At 35.7% G+C, this 19,416-nt stretch overlaps 1 protein-coding gene across 1 annotated transcript in view; it reads left to right on the forward strand.

Moving 5' to 3' along the window:
- The first annotated feature begins 4,368 nt into the window (after positions 1 to 4,368).
- LOC145246859 (matrilin-1-like) overlaps positions 4,369 to 19,416 on the forward strand; it is a 163,622-nt gene continuing 148,574 nt past the window's right edge. Inside the window, exon 1 of the mRNA XM_080108705.1 lies at positions 4,369 to 4,605. Coding sequence (XP_079964831.1) covers positions 4,572 to 4,605 — 34 coding nt within the window. The 5' untranslated portion in view covers positions 4,369 to 4,571. The remainder of the gene's footprint in view (positions 4,606 to 19,416) is intronic.

Raw genomic sequence — 19,416 nt, forward strand, 5'->3', positions numbered from 1 at the left:
CGGCGCTCGGTGTATTCCGGCGGTTTACACTCGAGCCCGAGCCAACATCACGGCATCACGGTAATCCGGTACGCAAAGTGGAAAAGTACTGAAATCTTTATCTATCTATCTACTATCGTGTAAAGGTCACTTGTGTGTGTGTGTGTGTGTGTGTGTGTGTGTGTGTGTGTGTGTGTGTGTGTGTGTGTGTGTGTGTTCCTCATAGGTTCCGAAACGACTGAGCCTACCTTTTGCAAATTTCGCACAGAATTAATTTATATGTTTGATAGTATTCTTAGATAGGTTTTGTACGGACATTTATACGATAAGTATCAAAATCAAAAAAATAGCTTTTCTCTCTTATAGATAAAAAAAAAAGAATAATTTTTACAGGGGAATATTTTACATTACACCGCCAAGGGAGATATTAAAATTTCAGCAAATCGTTTTTTTCTTAAAAAAAAAAAAAAACACTTATTATAATCTGGAGACATAACTTAGTGGTTGAGCATTCGACTAGAGACCAAATAATCCGCTGTTCAAGCGTTAAGTTTAAGGGTTAGGGTTAGGGTTAGGTTTAAAGACGTCTGCTTCGATTTTTATTTGTTTTATTTACGTTTGGTATCGCTATTCGTTAAGTTCATTAAGTTGATCAAACAGATAAACCAAAAAATCGATTTTTAATATAGGGAAAGGGTTATATGTTCTGGAGACCTTGAAGCATAATCGATCCAAATCCATTACATGATTTTTTGTTCTAAGTGTCTAAAGTTTGGTTGTTTTTGTTTTACGGCATATCAACCCTTTTTAGATTATTTAATGCCGAATCCAGTTATTTTGAAGAAATTTTTATTAATAGAATATATACATATAATTATTTTTTTATTATAATAATTAAATACCTACAGACACTAGTGTTTCATCCTTTCGGGAATCTTTAGTGCAGGGTGTCACGATTAATACCAGTCGAACGATTCGAACCCCGTAACACGAGACATCTCTAGCTCGATTAGCGAAGAACTAATCAATTTGGCTACCATTAACCGCGTGAAATAACGTTGAATTTAAACATTTTAATTTTAAATGTTCATTTACGTCAGCCAGAGAGTGATCTAATCGTTATACGATAATCTACGCATAAGAGCTGAATTGACCGACTTTTAATTCAACGATAAGAAACGAATTTCTTAAAGGGGGCTGTCATAATTATTTTTTACTATAATAATTAAATACCTATATATATATATATATATATATATATATATATATATATATATATATATATATATACGAGCAAACAGTTAATAAACATGTTAAAAGACACTTTGAAATGAGTTAAAAATATACTTAATCTGAAAAGGAAACACTAGATAAGTGGATAGTCCTTAATCCGCGGAGTTTCGAAGAAATACTTTCCTTCTCATCAGAGTTAGCAAAATGCGGGATCGGATTTTGCATGCAAAAGTATTTGATGAAACAACGAGTAAGTCGAAGATCTTACTTGAAAACAAGAAAAGTTAAGCAGAGGGAATATGGTGAAGAAAAAGGTGATTACACGTGAATGGATAGTCTGGTGGAAGATAAATAATCCAGTGATGGTAAAATCCAAGTATATAATTTCAAGAAAGTTAATTGAATTTCCATTTGCACAAGTAAAATCCCAAAATCCCGCAATTGGATGAAGATGGTCCATAATCCAAAGGCATGGAAAAATTTTATTTTATATATATATATATATATATATATATATATATATATATATATATATATATATATATATATATATATATATATATATATATTTACAGACATTTCCACCGCTAGGGAAACATGTAACCAAAATGGACTGCGACAATGCTTTTATACATTCTGAACACATTTTAAATATATTTTAAATATTTTACATTTTGAATAATTTATGACGAGGACGCTACACAGAACGTCTGAAACGCGTAAAAAAAACTTTTTCAATGATTTTAAAACATTATTACAATTATTTAAATATTATACTTTTTTATATGGATAATCAAAACACGGAATAATAAAATAATGTTAAAAACTACATAGCAATTGTTGGTGACCTTTCTCATTTATATATATATATATATATATATATATATATATATATATATATATATATATATATATTTGTAGTCATCGGCATACAGTCCTGTTTCGTTGTATCACAACACATCAGTGCCGCTAGACTAGCACCTCCCCCAAGCCAAGGATTAAACCTAGAACCGTCCTGTTGACAGTCACCAGTTCTCCCACTCGACCACGGAAGCGATGCCTGCAAATCACCTGTCCGAATATCTATCTAAACAAACATTCGTCCACCACTTTTACAGTGCTCAAACCGCCTGTTTGTAAGCAAACAAACAGCGAAGAACATATATATATATAATATATAAAAATGTGTATATGTGTGTGTGTTTGTGTGTGTGTGGATATATAAATAAGCAACAAAATCATATATATATATATATGTATATATATATATATATATATATATTCTTCAAGTCGGTTTCTATTTAATTAATGGGTTCTAATCCATTCACGCGGAAAATTAAAAAAAAAACAAAAGGGGGAGAACAAATTGCATTGTTATGATGAGTGAAGTTATGCATTCATGGCATGAAAGATCTCTCTCTCTCTCTCTCTCTCTCTCTCTCTCTCTCTCTCTCTCTCTCTCTCTCTCTCTCTCTCTCTCTCAATGGTATAAGACGACTAAGAAAACGACGTTCGTCGGAAGCAGAGATGCGTTATTGGATTCTTTTCCGAGCCTGTCTCTGCTTTATCGATATTTTTATGGCAAGTGCCCGTCTGAGCTTCAATCAATCCTCGCCAAACTTTCACGAAAAACACTCGTCTAGCCAAAACTGTTATCAATAATTTCCCACACTCTTTATCTGTGCCTGGTCCCAGAAGACTGTGAGCATGACCTTGTCAGCGGAGGGCTGCACCCTTGCCTTCTTTGGAGGTGGTGAGTCCAAGTGCTTCCACTGCATTGACTGGGCTTTGGTCTCTGGATCATAGTGATGGACCCAGATTTCATCCTGTGTAATCAGTCTTTTGAAAAACTTTGACTCATCTTCTTGGTACATCTCCAAATTCATCCTCGAGCACTCGACGCGTTCTCACTTGTGGATTGGTGTGAGCTACCTGGGAATCCATCTGGCAGACCCCCTATGCATATGCAAATGGTCATGAATGATAGTTTCCACAGACCCTGTACTAATATTGACATCTTGGGCTATTTGGCGAATAGTAATGCGCCGATCTTCCCAAATGGCAGCCTCAACTTGACGGACAGATGCCCCATCAATGGCAGAAGAGGGGCAACCAGGTCTGGGAGCTGTTTCCACAGACTTCCGGCCATGTTTGAATTCACGATGCCAGCGTTTTACAAGGTGATATGATGGGGCATTATCGCCATAAGTTTCTTTCATTTCATCAAAAGTCTCCTGTGGTGTCCGTCCTTTCAAATACAAAAACCGGATCACTGCTCGACATTCAACAGGCTCCATTTCACACCTGACTCAGTTCAAACACCTGTAAAACAAAAATCACAATTAGTTCAGAGCTGTAATTTGCTACAACCCCCGTAGAGATATAAATCATTGCACATCAATTTCAGCTAGATCAGATAACTGGAAGTGGGTCAGGGTCATTACTTATTGCACGCCCCTCGTAAACAAGTTCTTGAGGAACCGCCCCCCCCCACTAAGTAATCCAATTTACAAAATTTCCACTACTTATCTTTACTACGCTATAATCACATTGGCTAATATATACCCATTAACCCTTATCCTCGAGTGGCCTCCGGGCCGTGATAAGTGGTGATTCCTGTATAAAAAAAAAGAAAAAGATGGAAGTTACGGAAGAAAAATAACTAAAAAAAGAAATGATTAAAGGAATAATGAAATAAATGAATTGAAATAAAAAAGGGAGAAACAAAAAAATAAAGCTAGAAAGAAAATAAGGAAAACAAGAAAGAAGAAAATTAAAAAAAAAGAAAGAAGAAAGAAAAATAGAAAGGAAGAAATGAATACAGAAAGAAAAAAACACCTGTATCCTCTAATGGCCTACAGGCCTTGATAAACGATGACTCATATTAAAAATTTAAAATTAAAACAAAAGGGATGGAAGAACGAAATCTGAAATGTCCAATTCGTTTGTCTTGTTCGTTTTTTTTTTGGGGGGGGGGTTCTCACGTCATCTTTGCATCTCTTTAACTTCAAGTCGTCATCGCCCTCGAAGTTGCGCCCCTTCCCTTTTGACCTACCCCCCTTCCGCCCTTCTGCACGACTCGGTGGTCGGCTCCTCCCATCACAAACGACGAGGCGCACCAGCCGAACGCCGCAGTGGTTGTTGCGGTAGCGGGTGTGAGAAAGAAAGGAAGAAAAGGCAGCGCTTTGTGCTACGGAACCACCTTTTACGAACGCACCATCGAACATGCATATCACGCACGCACACACACACACACACACACACACACACACACATCCGGGTCGCCATCCGTAATATATTAGGCCTGCACTAGACCCGAAATCTCCATTCCTGCTAACGACTGCCCCAAACAGCGGACTATGGCTATCATCACGTGCCTCATCTACCTCTGCAGTAAGACATGTCTTTTTTTCTTTCCTTTTTTTGTGCGCTTTCTTTGATATTTGCTCAGCAACAAACGCCCTTTAATTTTTTTTTTTTTTTTTCACTTTGCTACGACACAAGCATTTTTGAAAAAGACTATTACTTCACCTTAGATCACCGAATAACTAGAGCCAGCGTTTCTTTCCTTTTTTTTTTTTTTTTTTTTTTTTTTGTACTCTGCATAAAATATTTACTTGCAAAACCGCAGTTTTAATAAGCCGGGAAGCAAGCTACTGACGATATAGACGGGCAATTTTTAGGTTGCTTTTAATTTAATTTAATTTAATTTAATTATTTATTCATTTATTTATTGGAAAGTAAGAAACTTTGCTCATGGAAGTGCCACTTAGTTCTAGGTTAATAGGGGTGATAAAGGAATCTAGTGACAGTGCTTGTGGTTAGACCAGTTTTTCGTTCGAATATTATACAGGGAAGGGGGTATAAAACGAAGCTCAGTCGAGCACCTGCCATGCAAGTTACGAAAGAACAGAGAAAGAGTAGCACTGTTTATCCTGCGATAGAGAAGCTGCATGGCTGAGAAGATGTAGTCGCCCATCAGATTTCGAAGTCGGTTTTACAATCTGCTAAAACAGAAAGGGTGCTCTTCACATCAGAAAAAATGACAAACGCACAAATCGCTTATCCCCTCTCTAAAATTTTAACAATATATTTTTCTGACGCATATCATCAGATTATGAAAATATATTTTGCATTATTGAAATTATACGGACTATTATTCTTATCTCGATTCTTATATTTATTACATTTCGGCCGGTGTAATTTCCGAGCTTCTTCATGTTCATCTTTCCGAAACTCGGAACATTCTAATCCATCTTGGGAACTTGTAAGGAATTCCAACTTGAAACCTTTTATCAAAAAGTTCGTAATGACAAAAGATTTCCAAGTTCGAAATAAAGATTCCCGAGAGTGACAATATATTCCGGAAGGGGCTTGGAGGTTACATCGGCCGAAACGTTGCGAAGTTTAAGATAGCAATACGAATACTTCAAATACTACTGATAATCAATCCTAGTTCCAGTCCCCGCAAAAAAAAACCCTGAAAGCTGAAAAAAAAAAAATGCTGGTTCAATTTTTAGCAGAGAGTTCAGCTTCTTATATTTAAGATAACATGGGATTCTAGAGTTCATATTTTTCAGGTATTTTTTATGTCATTCTGAAAGATTTATATATATATATATATATATATATATATATATATATATATATATATATATATATATATATACATACATATATATATATAGATATAGATATAGATATACCAACAGAGGAGCCTAAATATTATATGTTAATTTACGCAGATTTCATATATAGTATTATAATGTCAATTCATTATCGATTATTATATATTATATTGTACCTAATATATAGCACTGATTCCAAAAGTAAAAAAAGATGTGACGATGATTGCCACCAACAAGGTTATAAACCGAAACCAAAGCTTATGAGGAATTCTTGGTAATCATTCATATATATATATATATATATATATATATATATATATATATATGTGTGGGGGGGGTGATTTAAGCTTAATCTTTTGTGGTTGATTGTGATAAAAAAAATAATAACAAAATTATTGAATTTTAACTACAAGTAAAACTAAAACCTATAGATCTTCCCCTCCCCTTACATGTATACGTTGGCGTCTATGAAAACATCTACACGTGTGTTTTTTACAGTAATCGGGGAAAATAACTACTTAATAGTTTAATATTTAAAGATTTATAAAGAATCGGAATCAGTAATTGTATCGGAAGCAGGCAAAAAATTGGAATCGTCCCATTACTAGTATATATATATATATATATATATATATATATATATATATATATATATATATATATTGAAGCATAACACTTCATAGGACCAAAAAAGAATCGATTTTTTTTTTTTTTTATCTGATGAAGTGTTATCCTTGAATTGGGATTCCACTGAAACATGTACGCACATATGTAACCAATAATGTTTGTATGATAATAATTAAGTTGTAATTACCATAGTGCAAAACACACACACGCACACACACACACTCTCTCTCCCCCCCCCCTCTCTCTCTCTCTCTCTCTCTCTCTCTTTTCTCACTCACTAGAACTAGAATATTTCAATTAAAAGTCAAATATGAAGCGGTAAAATTATAGAAGAATAAAAGGCCAATCAAATGAGGTATAAGTTGTTTAAACAGTTACAGCAAATTTAGCTGTAATTTGCAGTTTTTGAAAAAATTAGAAGTGCGGACTTTCTTTTTGCCGGTACTATATATATATAGATAGATAGATAGATAGATATAGATATAGATAGAGAGAGAGAGAGAGAGAGAGAGAGAGAGAAACGTGAAGACTTCATTACACTGACATGACAGTGTTTCCATCTATAGTTATTAACAATTAAGACTTCGTCGGGCGAAAAGCGTGTTTTTTCATTAAAAAGTTTTCAATCGTTTTTTTTTTTCGCCTTTTCTATGTGAACATCTAAAGAAAAGGTCAGACTTTTCGCCTGATGAGATCTTAATCATTAATAACTGTATATCAAAATATTCTCATGACAAATCTGTTTATTTTGTATAAATAAATATTAATATAAACAGGTGTATCGATTATTGAGCACTATTATATAAAACTGGTGGATATTCTTTGGATTGCACGTTTAACCTGGACTAATATATATATATATATATATATATATATATATATATATATATATATATATATATATATATATAGCATAATTACGCTTGGCACACCGGTCCCCGTCAGATACCCGAAGTTAAGCAACGATAAGCCTGGCAAGTACCAGGTGAATGACCATTTGGGATTTCCAGGTGCTGTATGCGCTCTCCGCTTATCTCGGCATTGTTTCGAGTCATCCTGGACTTCTACTTACCACTTGATTCAAGCAGTTCCGATTAAGGCGAGGTGTGGTTGGAGATTGCGCAACACTTGCCACACAATTACCCGCGCAGTTGCCCCTACAGCAGGGGGTATCCTTTTTTTTTTAGACTGAACGGAGGAAGCGAATATATATATATATATATATATATATATATATATATATATATATATATATATATATATATATATATATATATATGCTTCAAGTATTTTTAATCTATTAATATTATTTTTACTTTGGAAGACCTTAGTATTCGCTATCATGATTCTTCGGAATTCACAATGATGGCAGCCATGTTTTCCCAAATGCGGCGATTTGAACTAGAGTTAGTCTTCGCGATAACGTGTTTGTAGTATAGTCTATGTAGTTAGTTATATTAGAGATGCACTTTCCTAATGGGAAGTTAAATTGACTACATTGTTTTTTTCTAATAAGTTATTTGTCTGCGAAATGTTGTTTTTGTATATAAGGCTAGTCGTCTGAAGTTTTTATAATTTATAATGAATTTAATTTTTTTTTTTTTGTAATCATTGGGAACCACGTATCGACAGATTATCTTTGGAAGAGTATTCTAAAAATATAATCCGTCGATACACAAAAAAAATGATAACAAAAAAAAATTCATTATATGAAAAAAACTGCAGACGACTAGCCTTATAATCAAAAACTATATATATATATATATATATATATATATATATATATATATATACTTTCGTATATTAATTTATGTGATTAAACGAAGTACACACACACACACATGTGTGTGTGTATGTATACTTCGTTTAATCAAATAAATTAATATACGAAAGTATATATGTGTGTGTGTGTGTATTCTTCGTTTAATCACATAAATTAATATACGAAAGCATAATTTTATGCTTAAACTTTAAATATTTACTTCAACAGTGCTCAATACAAAGGTAGAGCTAGGTAGGAATTTCATTGACATGTATATTTTTATAAATTACTATATATATATATATATATATATATATATATATATATATATATATATATATATATATATATATGATTTATTTGCCAAAAGGCGTTTGTAAAGCTTGTTCAAAATGGCGGTTGATAACTGAGATATTTGGAAACACAAATTAATCTTCCATACATTAATTAATGTATCAACATAGTACAAAGTCATATTAGAACAGATACTACAGTCTATTCCTAGCTAAAACGTAAAATATCTCCAGATGCCACCCGATCAGAGTTACTTTTCTTTCACTCATTGAGCGTCCGTCGCCATTTTTTGTGTGGAGCTATTCCCGACTCTAAATTGACCTCATGTCTAACTTTGCCTGAAATGTAAAAACAAACTTGCAAACATTTGCGAACGATTCTTCCCGCGACATTTATTTTATTGCCAACGCCCGCCATTTGCTGTTCCCGTTTGCATCCAATTCGCATTTTCCCACTGTTGATAGTTTTGAGACAGCCATTTTTTTTTTCACACGATTGAGAAAGAAGCTGACATTGTCGAAATAAAACATTTCACTTGACCGTGTACCTTACATGCGAAATTGCAATAGAGAGAACTGGGATGCCTAATAGACATGATCATCCATGTCTAAGATTTAATTGTGCAGGGGTTGTTTGTGCGTATGTGTGCGTATGTGTTTGCGTGTATGTGTTTGTGTGTATGTGTTTGTATGTGTTTGCGTGTATGTGTTTGTGTGTATGTGTGTGTATGTGTTTGTGTGTATGTGTGTGTATGTGTGTATGTGTTTGTGCGTTTGTGTGTATGCGTTTGTGTGTATGTGTTTGCGTGTATGTGTTTGTGTGTATGTGTGTGTATGTGTTCACTCTTTTGTTTTTATTTTCTTGCCACTTTGTTTACCTGAGGATGGAGCATTCTACCGGACGCCAAACATTCTCCCATTAGTTTCGTTACTCAAACCGAGAGATCTTTTTAAGATACTAACCACGCTTTTTAGTGCTATTGTTTGTGTTTCTCTTGTACTTGGTTCACCGGGTATATTCGCCAGATAGTTTTTTAAATTCTTTTTCATTAGCCCGGTCGCTCCTATAATGACTGGTATGATTGACCCCTTCTTAAGATTCCAGTTTCTTTTCATGTCGTACATAAGTTCTTGGTATTTTGTTATTCTCTCCCTCTCTCTCTTTCTCTCTCTCTCTCTCTCTCTCTCTCTCTGCTCTGTTAAGGCCAACATCATCAGGGACGCTTACTTCAACTAGGGTTGCCACTTTCTTCCTTTTGTCTCATATCACTATATCAGGCTTAACAGCCCCGTCTTCTAGGCATATAGTTGTAGGAATTTTGTAGTCATAGTGGATGACTTATTTCCAACTGTTCTTGCTGGTAAACATGTTCCTAGCATTTGCTATTACATTAGATATTCAGGTTTTTTACAGATTTTCCAGTGGAGATATTTACACAATCCATTGGGTCGCATTGTATAATAGCCGTCCCCCAACAGGACTTTACAACTGGATGTCACGTGGCTCACGGTCTCTACTTTTGTACATACTTACACACACACATATATATGCACACACACGCACATACATGCTTACTAGGCACTGTTGTCGAGTGTCTAAGGTCTTTTTGTGCAGAAGTTCGTCAGAACAATCTGACATAAGAATACTTTCCCTACAAGTAAACCTTCAGTAAATATTCAAACTCACATAGTACTCGGGGCTCAAACAGGATCATTTTCATAGCAAGGGCTCGTCTAAGCTCCAATCTCTGGTCGCCCCTCGTCGAACTTTCACAAAAAATACTCGTTTAGCAAAAACCACTATCAATAATTTCCCACACTCTTTATCTGTGCCTAAACCTAAACGCAGATTCCATGAACAAGGCTTCTTTCTTAGAACTGCACGCATGTGAAACTCTTTTTCGATTGCCTGCTTTCCAGCTGACTACAATTTGATTGTCTTCAAGTCCAACATAAACAAGTTCTTGATGAACCATTACCACTGATTATGTTTACTACGCTATAATCACATTGACTAATGTATACCCATTAACCCTTATTCTCGAGTGGCCTCCGGGCCTTGATAAGTGGTGATCCCTGTGTAAAAAAAAAGAAAAAAATATCTCATCGGTATGGCTGACAAACACTAGCTTTTACGAAGAATGTAACACCTTCTTTAAGTGCCTTAAGTAATAACACAAACGTGGATACTCCACCAGACTAGATTAATTCTTGTCCTGGAATCTATTAAGACCAAGAGATCACAAGAAAGACATATAGTAACATATTTAAATATTTAATTGAGGAGAGAGAAATGATGTTCTTAATTTCTTTACTAACTCGGTGTTTGAGAGGTAAAGTTGTTGTTTTTGTTTTACGGCATATCAACCCTTTTCATGTTATTTAGTGCCGAATCCAGTGATTTTGAACAAAAGATTTTTAATAGAATATTTTTTTTCCCCGTCGGTTTTTATTTAACCCATAGTTGGGGCCCTACAGGTATTATCACTCCGGGTCCGAGTGGACCTGGGAGCAATTGCAATTAAGGGGTGGCTCCACACTCCCCAAAGCCCGCAAGCTGCGGCCTCAACACCGGATGTAGAGATCAAGATTTAGAGATAACTTGAATGCCTACTAGAAACTTCGAGTGCATAATGTCTCTCAGTACAAAGTTTTGTCAGGACAAACTAGCATGATAACACTTTCCCCCTACAAGTAAACCTTGACTAAATATAAAAAAAATGACATAACCCAAACCTTAATATCGTTTAAAAAATCAACAACAAAAACTACGTAAACAGATAAACGATAAAAACTAAACAGTAAATTGTCTATGGCATCATAGCGTAATGAGTTAGGGCGCTGGACTGAAATGCATAAAGTCCGAGTTTTTTTTTTGTTTTTTTTTACATGGAGTTCACCATTTATCAAGGCCCAATGGCCACTCAGGGATAAGGGTTATTGTGTGTACAGTAATCAAAGGGATAGTGTAGCAATAGTATTGGAGAATTGGTAAGGTGTCATTACTTAGGGGGGGGGGCGGTTCATCAGGAATTTGTTTGTGTTGGACTTGAAGACATCCAGATTGAAGTCGGGAGGGAAACAGGCAAGCGGAACAGAGTTCCACAGGCGTGCAGTTCTAAGAAAGAAGCTTTGTTCATGATATCTACGTTTTGATTTAGGCACAGATAGGGAGTGGGGAAAATTATTGACGGTGGTTTCAGCTAGTTGGGTGTTTTTTGAGAAAGATTGGCGAGGAGGGGACCAGAGAATGGAGCTCAGATGAGCACCTGCCATGGAAATAACGATAGAACAATGACAGGCTACGTCTCTTCTGTGGGAAAGAGGTTGCAGGGTAGAGAAAAGGGCATCCCCCACCAAGCAACGGAGTCTATTTTGTACTCTGTCAAGGCAGGATAGGCTGTTTTTAGCAGCCCCCGCCCAGATGTGGCAGCAGTACTCCATCTTCGAATTCTAACAACAGTCAAGCTATGCTGAAGAGGAGTAGGACTCCGAAACACACGTGTCCGTAGATTACTGTTTTTCAAAATAATAAATAAATAAATAAAAAATATGCCCAAATAAAAAATGGGCGACTTTCTAAGAAAAACACCAGATCTCAGAGGCGGAAACGTTAGCCTTAATGTCATTTAAAAAATCAACAACAAAAACTACGTAAACAGATAAACGATAAAAACTAAACAGCAAATTGTCTATGGCATCATAGCGTAATGGGTTAGGGCACTGGACTGAAATGCATAAGGTCTGGGATTCTAATCCTAATAACAATCAAGCTATGCTGAAGAGGAGTATGACTCCGAAACACGCATGTCCGTAAATTACTGTTTTTAAAAATAATAAATAAATAAAAAAAATAACATAATATTCGCAACTAAATAAGATATCCTCGGTATTGTTATCCTACACTGGCTTATACAAGGAATAGTGCACCTTCTCTAAGTGATGTTACTATGCTGGATACTCCACCAGACTAGATAAACTTTTGTCCTGAAATCCTGTAAGACCAAGAGACCACTAAGAAGATACGCTATAATACAGTCAGTGAGAAGACAATTCATGTTTTTAACTCGTTACTAACTCAAAGTTTGAGAGATACCAGAGAGCTTTACCAGAATATTCGAAAAGCCATGTGTTTCATAAAGAAATCAAGTATTAGCCCCCAGAAAGCTACTCTTAGAAAGAAACAGGGGTTGGTTTTACGTTCTAAGAAGTATACACGCATGAACACACATACACACACGCGCGAGCGCACACATACACACACACACACACACACACACACACACACATAGCTAACCAACACTACCTTTTACAAGGAATGGTGGCCCTTCTCCAAATGATGTTGCTTCAAGTTACAGCATGAAGCTGGATTCTTCGCCAGAACAGATGAATTCTTATTGTGGACTCAAGTAAGACCAAAAGACTACAAGAAACATGTACTATAACCAATTTAGGGGTCAAGTGTGAGCCCCACTGATTTCTATGAATTTTGATTGAAAGAAAACGAAACAAAGATAACTTGAATTTTTTTTTTTTTTTTACACAGTGATCACCACTTATCAAGGCCCGGAAGCCACTCAGGGATAAGGGTTATTGCAAGTACATTACGTTAGTGTGGAGATTTGATGAAGTGTTTACTTAAGGGGGCGGTTCATTAGGAATTTGTTAACGTTGGACTTGAAGACATCCAAGTTGTAGTCCGGTGGGAAGCAGGCAGACGGAACAGTTCCACAGGCATGCAGTTCTAAGAAAGAAGCTTTGTTCATGGAATCTGCGTTTTGATTTAGGCACAGATATAGAGTGGGGGAAATTTTTCACAGTGGATTCAGCTAGACGGGTGTTTTTCGTGAAAGATTGGCGAGGGGGGGACCAGAGATTGGAGTTCAGACGAGCACCTACTACTAGGCATTATATTCTAGTGCATAATGTCTCTAAATACAGAGGTTTGTCAGGACGAATTGGCATGGTGACATTCTCCCCTACAAGTAAACCTTGGCTAAATATCCAAAATAACATAATTTTCGCAACTAAAGAAGATATCCTTTGTATCGTTAACTTACACTGGCTTATATGAGAAATGGTGCATCTTCTCTAAGTGTGTTGCCTATAGTAACAGCACTAAGCTGGATACTCAACCAGACTAGATTATTTTTTGTTCTGGAATCATGTAAGACAAAGTGACCATTAAGAAGATATACCATACTACAGTAAATGAGAGGACAATACTAAGCTCGTTTCCTTTAATAATTACAAGAAACCTTCCCAACCACCAAAAAGATATGGCTAAAGACACATTACCTGAAAGTACTTCGTTCAAACTCCTCGGCTTAACGTTCACGGGGAACATGAGCTGGAACAGATACATCGAGGATATTGCTGCGGTTTCTGCGAGAAAGGTGGGCTCTCTCTACCGTGCTAGAAAGTTACTTACGCCTGAAAGTATCCTGTACCTCTATAAGGCCACCATTCGCCCATGTATGGAGTATTGTTGTCACATTTGGGCTGGTGCATCTACTACTAATCTCTCACTCCTTGACAGGGTTCAAAAGAGACTCGCCAACCTGATAGGTCCTGAACTGTCATCTAAACTTCAACCTCTCTCCCATCGACGAAATGCTGCATCCCTTGGCCTGTTTTACAAGTATTTTAATGGTGAATGCTCCGACGAACTACAAGTCCTTGTACCCCCTCGACATAAATACCCCCGACAAACCCAACAAGCAGCAAAGTCCCATAGAGATCCGTAGATATAAAAAAAGCTGTCTACTCCAATAGTTTCTTCCCCAGAACTGTTAGATATTGGAATTCCCTTCTGGGATCCTGCTTCCCCAACCGCACTGACATGCAGAAGTTCAAGTGCAATGTGAACAGACATCTTGCTGCTCAACTCCCTACATAGTATCACTGCAACTTATGTCCGTGATAGTAGCCCCTTACTTCAAAGTAGCACTGTGCCTTGTTTAGGGTGAAAATGTAATAATAATAATAATAATAATAATAATTACAAGTTCTACACCCCCCCCCATCATGCATCCCCCCCATTTTTTCATCACCGATCCCCCCCCAAAAAAAAAATGATACCAAAGGGCCGATAAGGGTCAATAAGGACTGAAACACCAAGGAGCGAGCCCCAACCAAACCTCGGCTGGACAAGCGCACAGAGAACTGGGACCAGTATAAACCAATGGCCACTACCAGCGAGAAATCAATGGTAAGCGGCTGTTGCGATGATGCAAATTCATTTGCAAATGCTATCGAAGGAGGCGGAGAGAGCTGGATGTCTGGGGAGACTTGTTATCACTCAGCTTCCAGAGAATACCACAGGTTTCCAATCAGATCGTTTGTTGACTTGTGTGAAAGCTCCATGTGAGCCAATAATAATAAACTCAATGTTTGAGAGGTACAAGAGAGCTTTGCCAGAATATTCGAAAAACTGTGTCTCATATAGAAACTAAGTATTAGCCGCCAGAAAAGGGCTCTTAGAAAGAAACAGGGGTTGTTTTTACGTTCTAAAAAGTATACGTGAGTGCACATACACACTCACAAACACATACACGCTGGAGTGTGTGAATCTGCATATTTAGATAGTGTTAACCATATCTATCTATATATCTATAAAAGTGAAATTGTGTGTGTGTGGGTACATTTCCCTACCAAACTACTCTGTCAATTTTCAGTCTACAGACTCGAGATTTGACATAAGGGGTATTGAGATTTGGAAAAATCTTTTTAATCGGTTTTTGACCAGAAATTTGGCTGTCAAGAGGTCAAAGTTCAACGATTTGACCTTTGAAAACTCTACCAAACTCCTTCGCCAATTTTGGGTTTAAACACTTGAAATTTTAGATGTAGGTTACTTAGACATAGATCAAACTTTTAAAATTGCACCCAAAACAATAAATGCTAAGGGGTCAAAATCGGGGTCAATGTTTTTTAAAAATTTACCTCTACGGTCTCTACCAAATTACTCATCCAATTTTGGGTCTTAACATTTGAAATTTTACATAAAGGGTATTCAGACATGCAGCAAGCTTTTTAATCGGTTTTGGGGCAAAAATTTGGCTGTTAACAGGTCAAAGTTGAAACAGTTGACCTTTGCAGAATCTACGAAACTCCTCTGCCAATTTTGGGTAAAAACACTTGAAATTTTAGATGTACATGAGTCAAACTTTTTAATATATATATATATATATATATATATATATATATATATATATATATATATATATATAAATGAAAAAATGATTAATAAAACATGTTAAAAGACATCTTGAAAAAGAGTTAAAAACATATTTAATTTTAAAAAGGAAGCACAGGATAAGTGGATAGTCCTTAATCCGCGGAGTTTCGAAGAAATACTTTCCTCCTCATCAGCAAAATGGTTGAGATTACTTTACTTGTAAATATTACTTCTTTAATATTTATAATATATTTTAAGTTTACCATGTTGATTACCTTGGTAAACTGATTGTAATTTTTATTTATTTTTTTATTTTTTATATATATATATATATATATATATATATATATATATATATATGCACGCAAAGTTATGAACATTACATGGAGCCCGAACAACGCCGGACTGAACTGCTAGCTTTGAAATGGAAATCATGTATCATACTTCATGGGGGATGGGGGGGCTCATGATTTTTGAAAACTTCGATTGAAGTAAAATGAAACCAAGGAGGAAACATTTATGTTTCCAAAAGGTATACCCGGGCGCACACACACATATGCACGCGGGTGTATGTGAATTTGTATGTTTAGATACTGTTAGGGATATTTTGGTATGTAAATAAGTAATGGGTCTAAAGTGATACATACCTTGCCTCCTCTACTCTCTCCCCTCCCCTTTAACCATAATGATAAGAAAGATTATGATATTCGCTAAAAGTAGCAGTTCAGTTTTAAATGAGTTCAACGAAGATAAATTTTGAAAAAAAATCACAAAATCATGTATGCACATATGTAGCCAGTATTTTTGTATAAATAGAAAAAATATGATATAATAAAGCTCTATCTGTTATTGAGCACTATTTATAAGCACTGGAATTTCATTGGATTAACATCTAGGAACCACCAAATCTAAGTACTATATATATATATATATATATATATATATATATATATATATATATATATATTAAGTAATGTGATTGATAATTTAAAATTTAAAAATCAAATTATAATCAAATTAAAAATCCGTTTCATAAGAAGGAACAACAACAAAATCAATTATCTGTACGATCGTTTCGGATAATCGTACAGATAATTGATTTTGTTGTTGTTCCTTCTTATGAAACGGAGTTTTAATTTGATTATAATTTGATTTTTAAATTTTAAATTATCAATCACATTACTTAATATTGAATTAGCTCTAGGACATTTAACTATCGAGCTTATTATATATCTAAATTACAACGAGCACTTTTTCTTTCCTGTATTTTAATTAAACTAGTAATTTCACTGTTACATTAAAATACACTCAGCTCTTTAGACTATTGTTCTAATCTCCTTTTAAATTTATATATATATATATATATATATATATATATATATATATATATATATATATATATATGTATATATAATTATTTCCTATTATAATTATTAAATACCTACAGACACTAGTGTTTCATCCTTTCGGGAATCTTCAGTGCACGGTGTCACACCAGTCGATAGCTACCGTTGACGGCGAGAAGTGCCGTTGAATTTTAAACATTTAATTTATCAAATGTTTTTAACGTCAGTCAAAGTGATCTAATCATTATATGACAGTCTACGCATAAGAGCTACATTCGCCGACTTTTTAATTCAACTGAAAGTGCTCAACGATAAGAAACGAGTTTCTTAAAGGAACTGACATAATTATTTACTATATATATATATATATATATATATATATATATATATATATATATATGTCTGTGTGTGTGTGTGTGTGTTTATCTGTGTGTTTGTGTGTGACAAAAGTTTATATTCCAAATTTCCTGATGTATTCCATCTTACCGTTTATTTTTTAAGCATGTTAAAATGTCCAAGGCCTGTCAGTACCTGTTTCCTAGCGCAGAATCGAAGCAGGTACTGTCAATAATTGAACATTTCAACGTGCTTAAAAAATAAACTGTAAGATTGTCAAAATCTTGTAAATTTGGAATATAGACTTTTTGTCATTTATTTGTATATGCTCTGTAGTTACATCGAGCTTCATAAATTAAAGGATTGATATAAATAAAATGTAAAATATAATTAAATAAGCATATTTTTCTATAAACATACGTGTGTGTGCGTGCGTGTGTGTGTGTATGTGTGTGTGTGTGTGTGTGTGCGCGCGCGTGCGTGTGCGTGTGCGTGTGCGTGTGCGTGTGTGTGTGTGTGCGTCTGTGTGTGTGTTTATATATAGATGTATTTCGTGAAAGTCAGGCTAGGGGAGAACCATAGATTGGAGCTCAGACAAGCACTTGTCATGAAAATAACGATAAAGCATAGACAGGCTCGCAACGCCTCTTCTGTGGGAAAGAGGTTGCAGGGAAGAGAAAAGGGCATCACCAATTAGGTAACGAAGTCTGTTTGGAACTCTGTTAAGGCAGGATAAGATGCTTCTAGCATATATATATATATATATATATATATATATATATATATATATATATATATATACACACACACACGTGTGTGTGTCCTTGCTTGGATAAGACTTTTTATTTGACTTTGTATTTTGCATGAGTTAGTGTTTTTTTTTTACGTTTCAATAAGTTTACGCGCATTATAACGCGCACACACACATACTATGGTGGTGATGGTGGTTAACGATACTTACTGACAACTAGATCTGCCAAGTTCGAATCCAACTCGTTCCACAGAAACATTTTCATTTATGGATGCTGGCAACCTTCACGTCCTTGTCATAAGTACCCGATGTCACTCTACAGAGAAATATAACTATGGAAATATCGGAGAAACGAATGCCAACAATACTCGTCCGATGCATGCGAAATGATGCGAAACAACAACCACAATCATCATCATCATCATCATCATCATCATCATCATCATCATCATCATCAGGGAGGTGACGGTGGCTAAATCCAAGTCCAGCTCGGCTACACAGAAACACTTTCACTTAGGGATGTGAGGCGCCTTCACGTAAATATCCTTCTGTAAGTACCCGATGTTTTTCTCGAAAGAATTCTAACCAGAAAGATATCGGGAGAAACGAATGCCAAAAATAATCATCCGATTCCTACGAAATGAATGCATAATGCTCCACAGCAATAACACACACACACACACACACACACACACACACACACACACACACGCGCACACACAATATCGACGCTCTGTCCCTCAGAACGCCCTTAACCGATATGGAGAGAATAGCGGGAAAGTCTATATCGTCCAGCTTAGTTTCAATTCTCTCTCCTTATTAAAAAAATTTCGAAGGGGTTAGTTTATTACTATTCGCCTGAGGCGACCCTACCGGGGAATGTTGATAATATTTTTTGTAGGCCAATGTTCTCTATCTCTAGGGCGTTGGTTGTTCAAATCTGAGCTCGTGTCACATATCTCCTCCGTGGTGAGGAGATAATTACCAGTTTATTACTGAGCGACTAAGGTGCCCCTAATGAGGATGCAGACGGGGTTTCTGGAGCTTCTTTTTAAAACCAGAACGCTCTTCTTCCAGAAGACTGGCTTTTCAAATCTCCCTTTCCGAGCCTTGTGTCACATCATAATGGCCTTTTTATAACGGTAACAGCATGCGTATTAAATTTTTATAAATCTTGCGATCAAATTGTGTTAATTCCATCAAGCATCTTCAATCCTCCCATAATATTTTTCGTGTTTCAACCTTCAGTTAAACATACGCAGTTTTGAGAATCGATTTCTT

The sequence above is a fragment of the Euprymna scolopes genome, chromosome 24, assembly GCF_053919585.1.
Source record: "Euprymna scolopes isolate OS-2025 chromosome 24, ASM5391958v1, whole genome shotgun sequence".
Lineage (NCBI taxonomy): Eukaryota > Metazoa > Mollusca > Cephalopoda > Sepiida > Sepiolidae > Euprymna > Euprymna scolopes.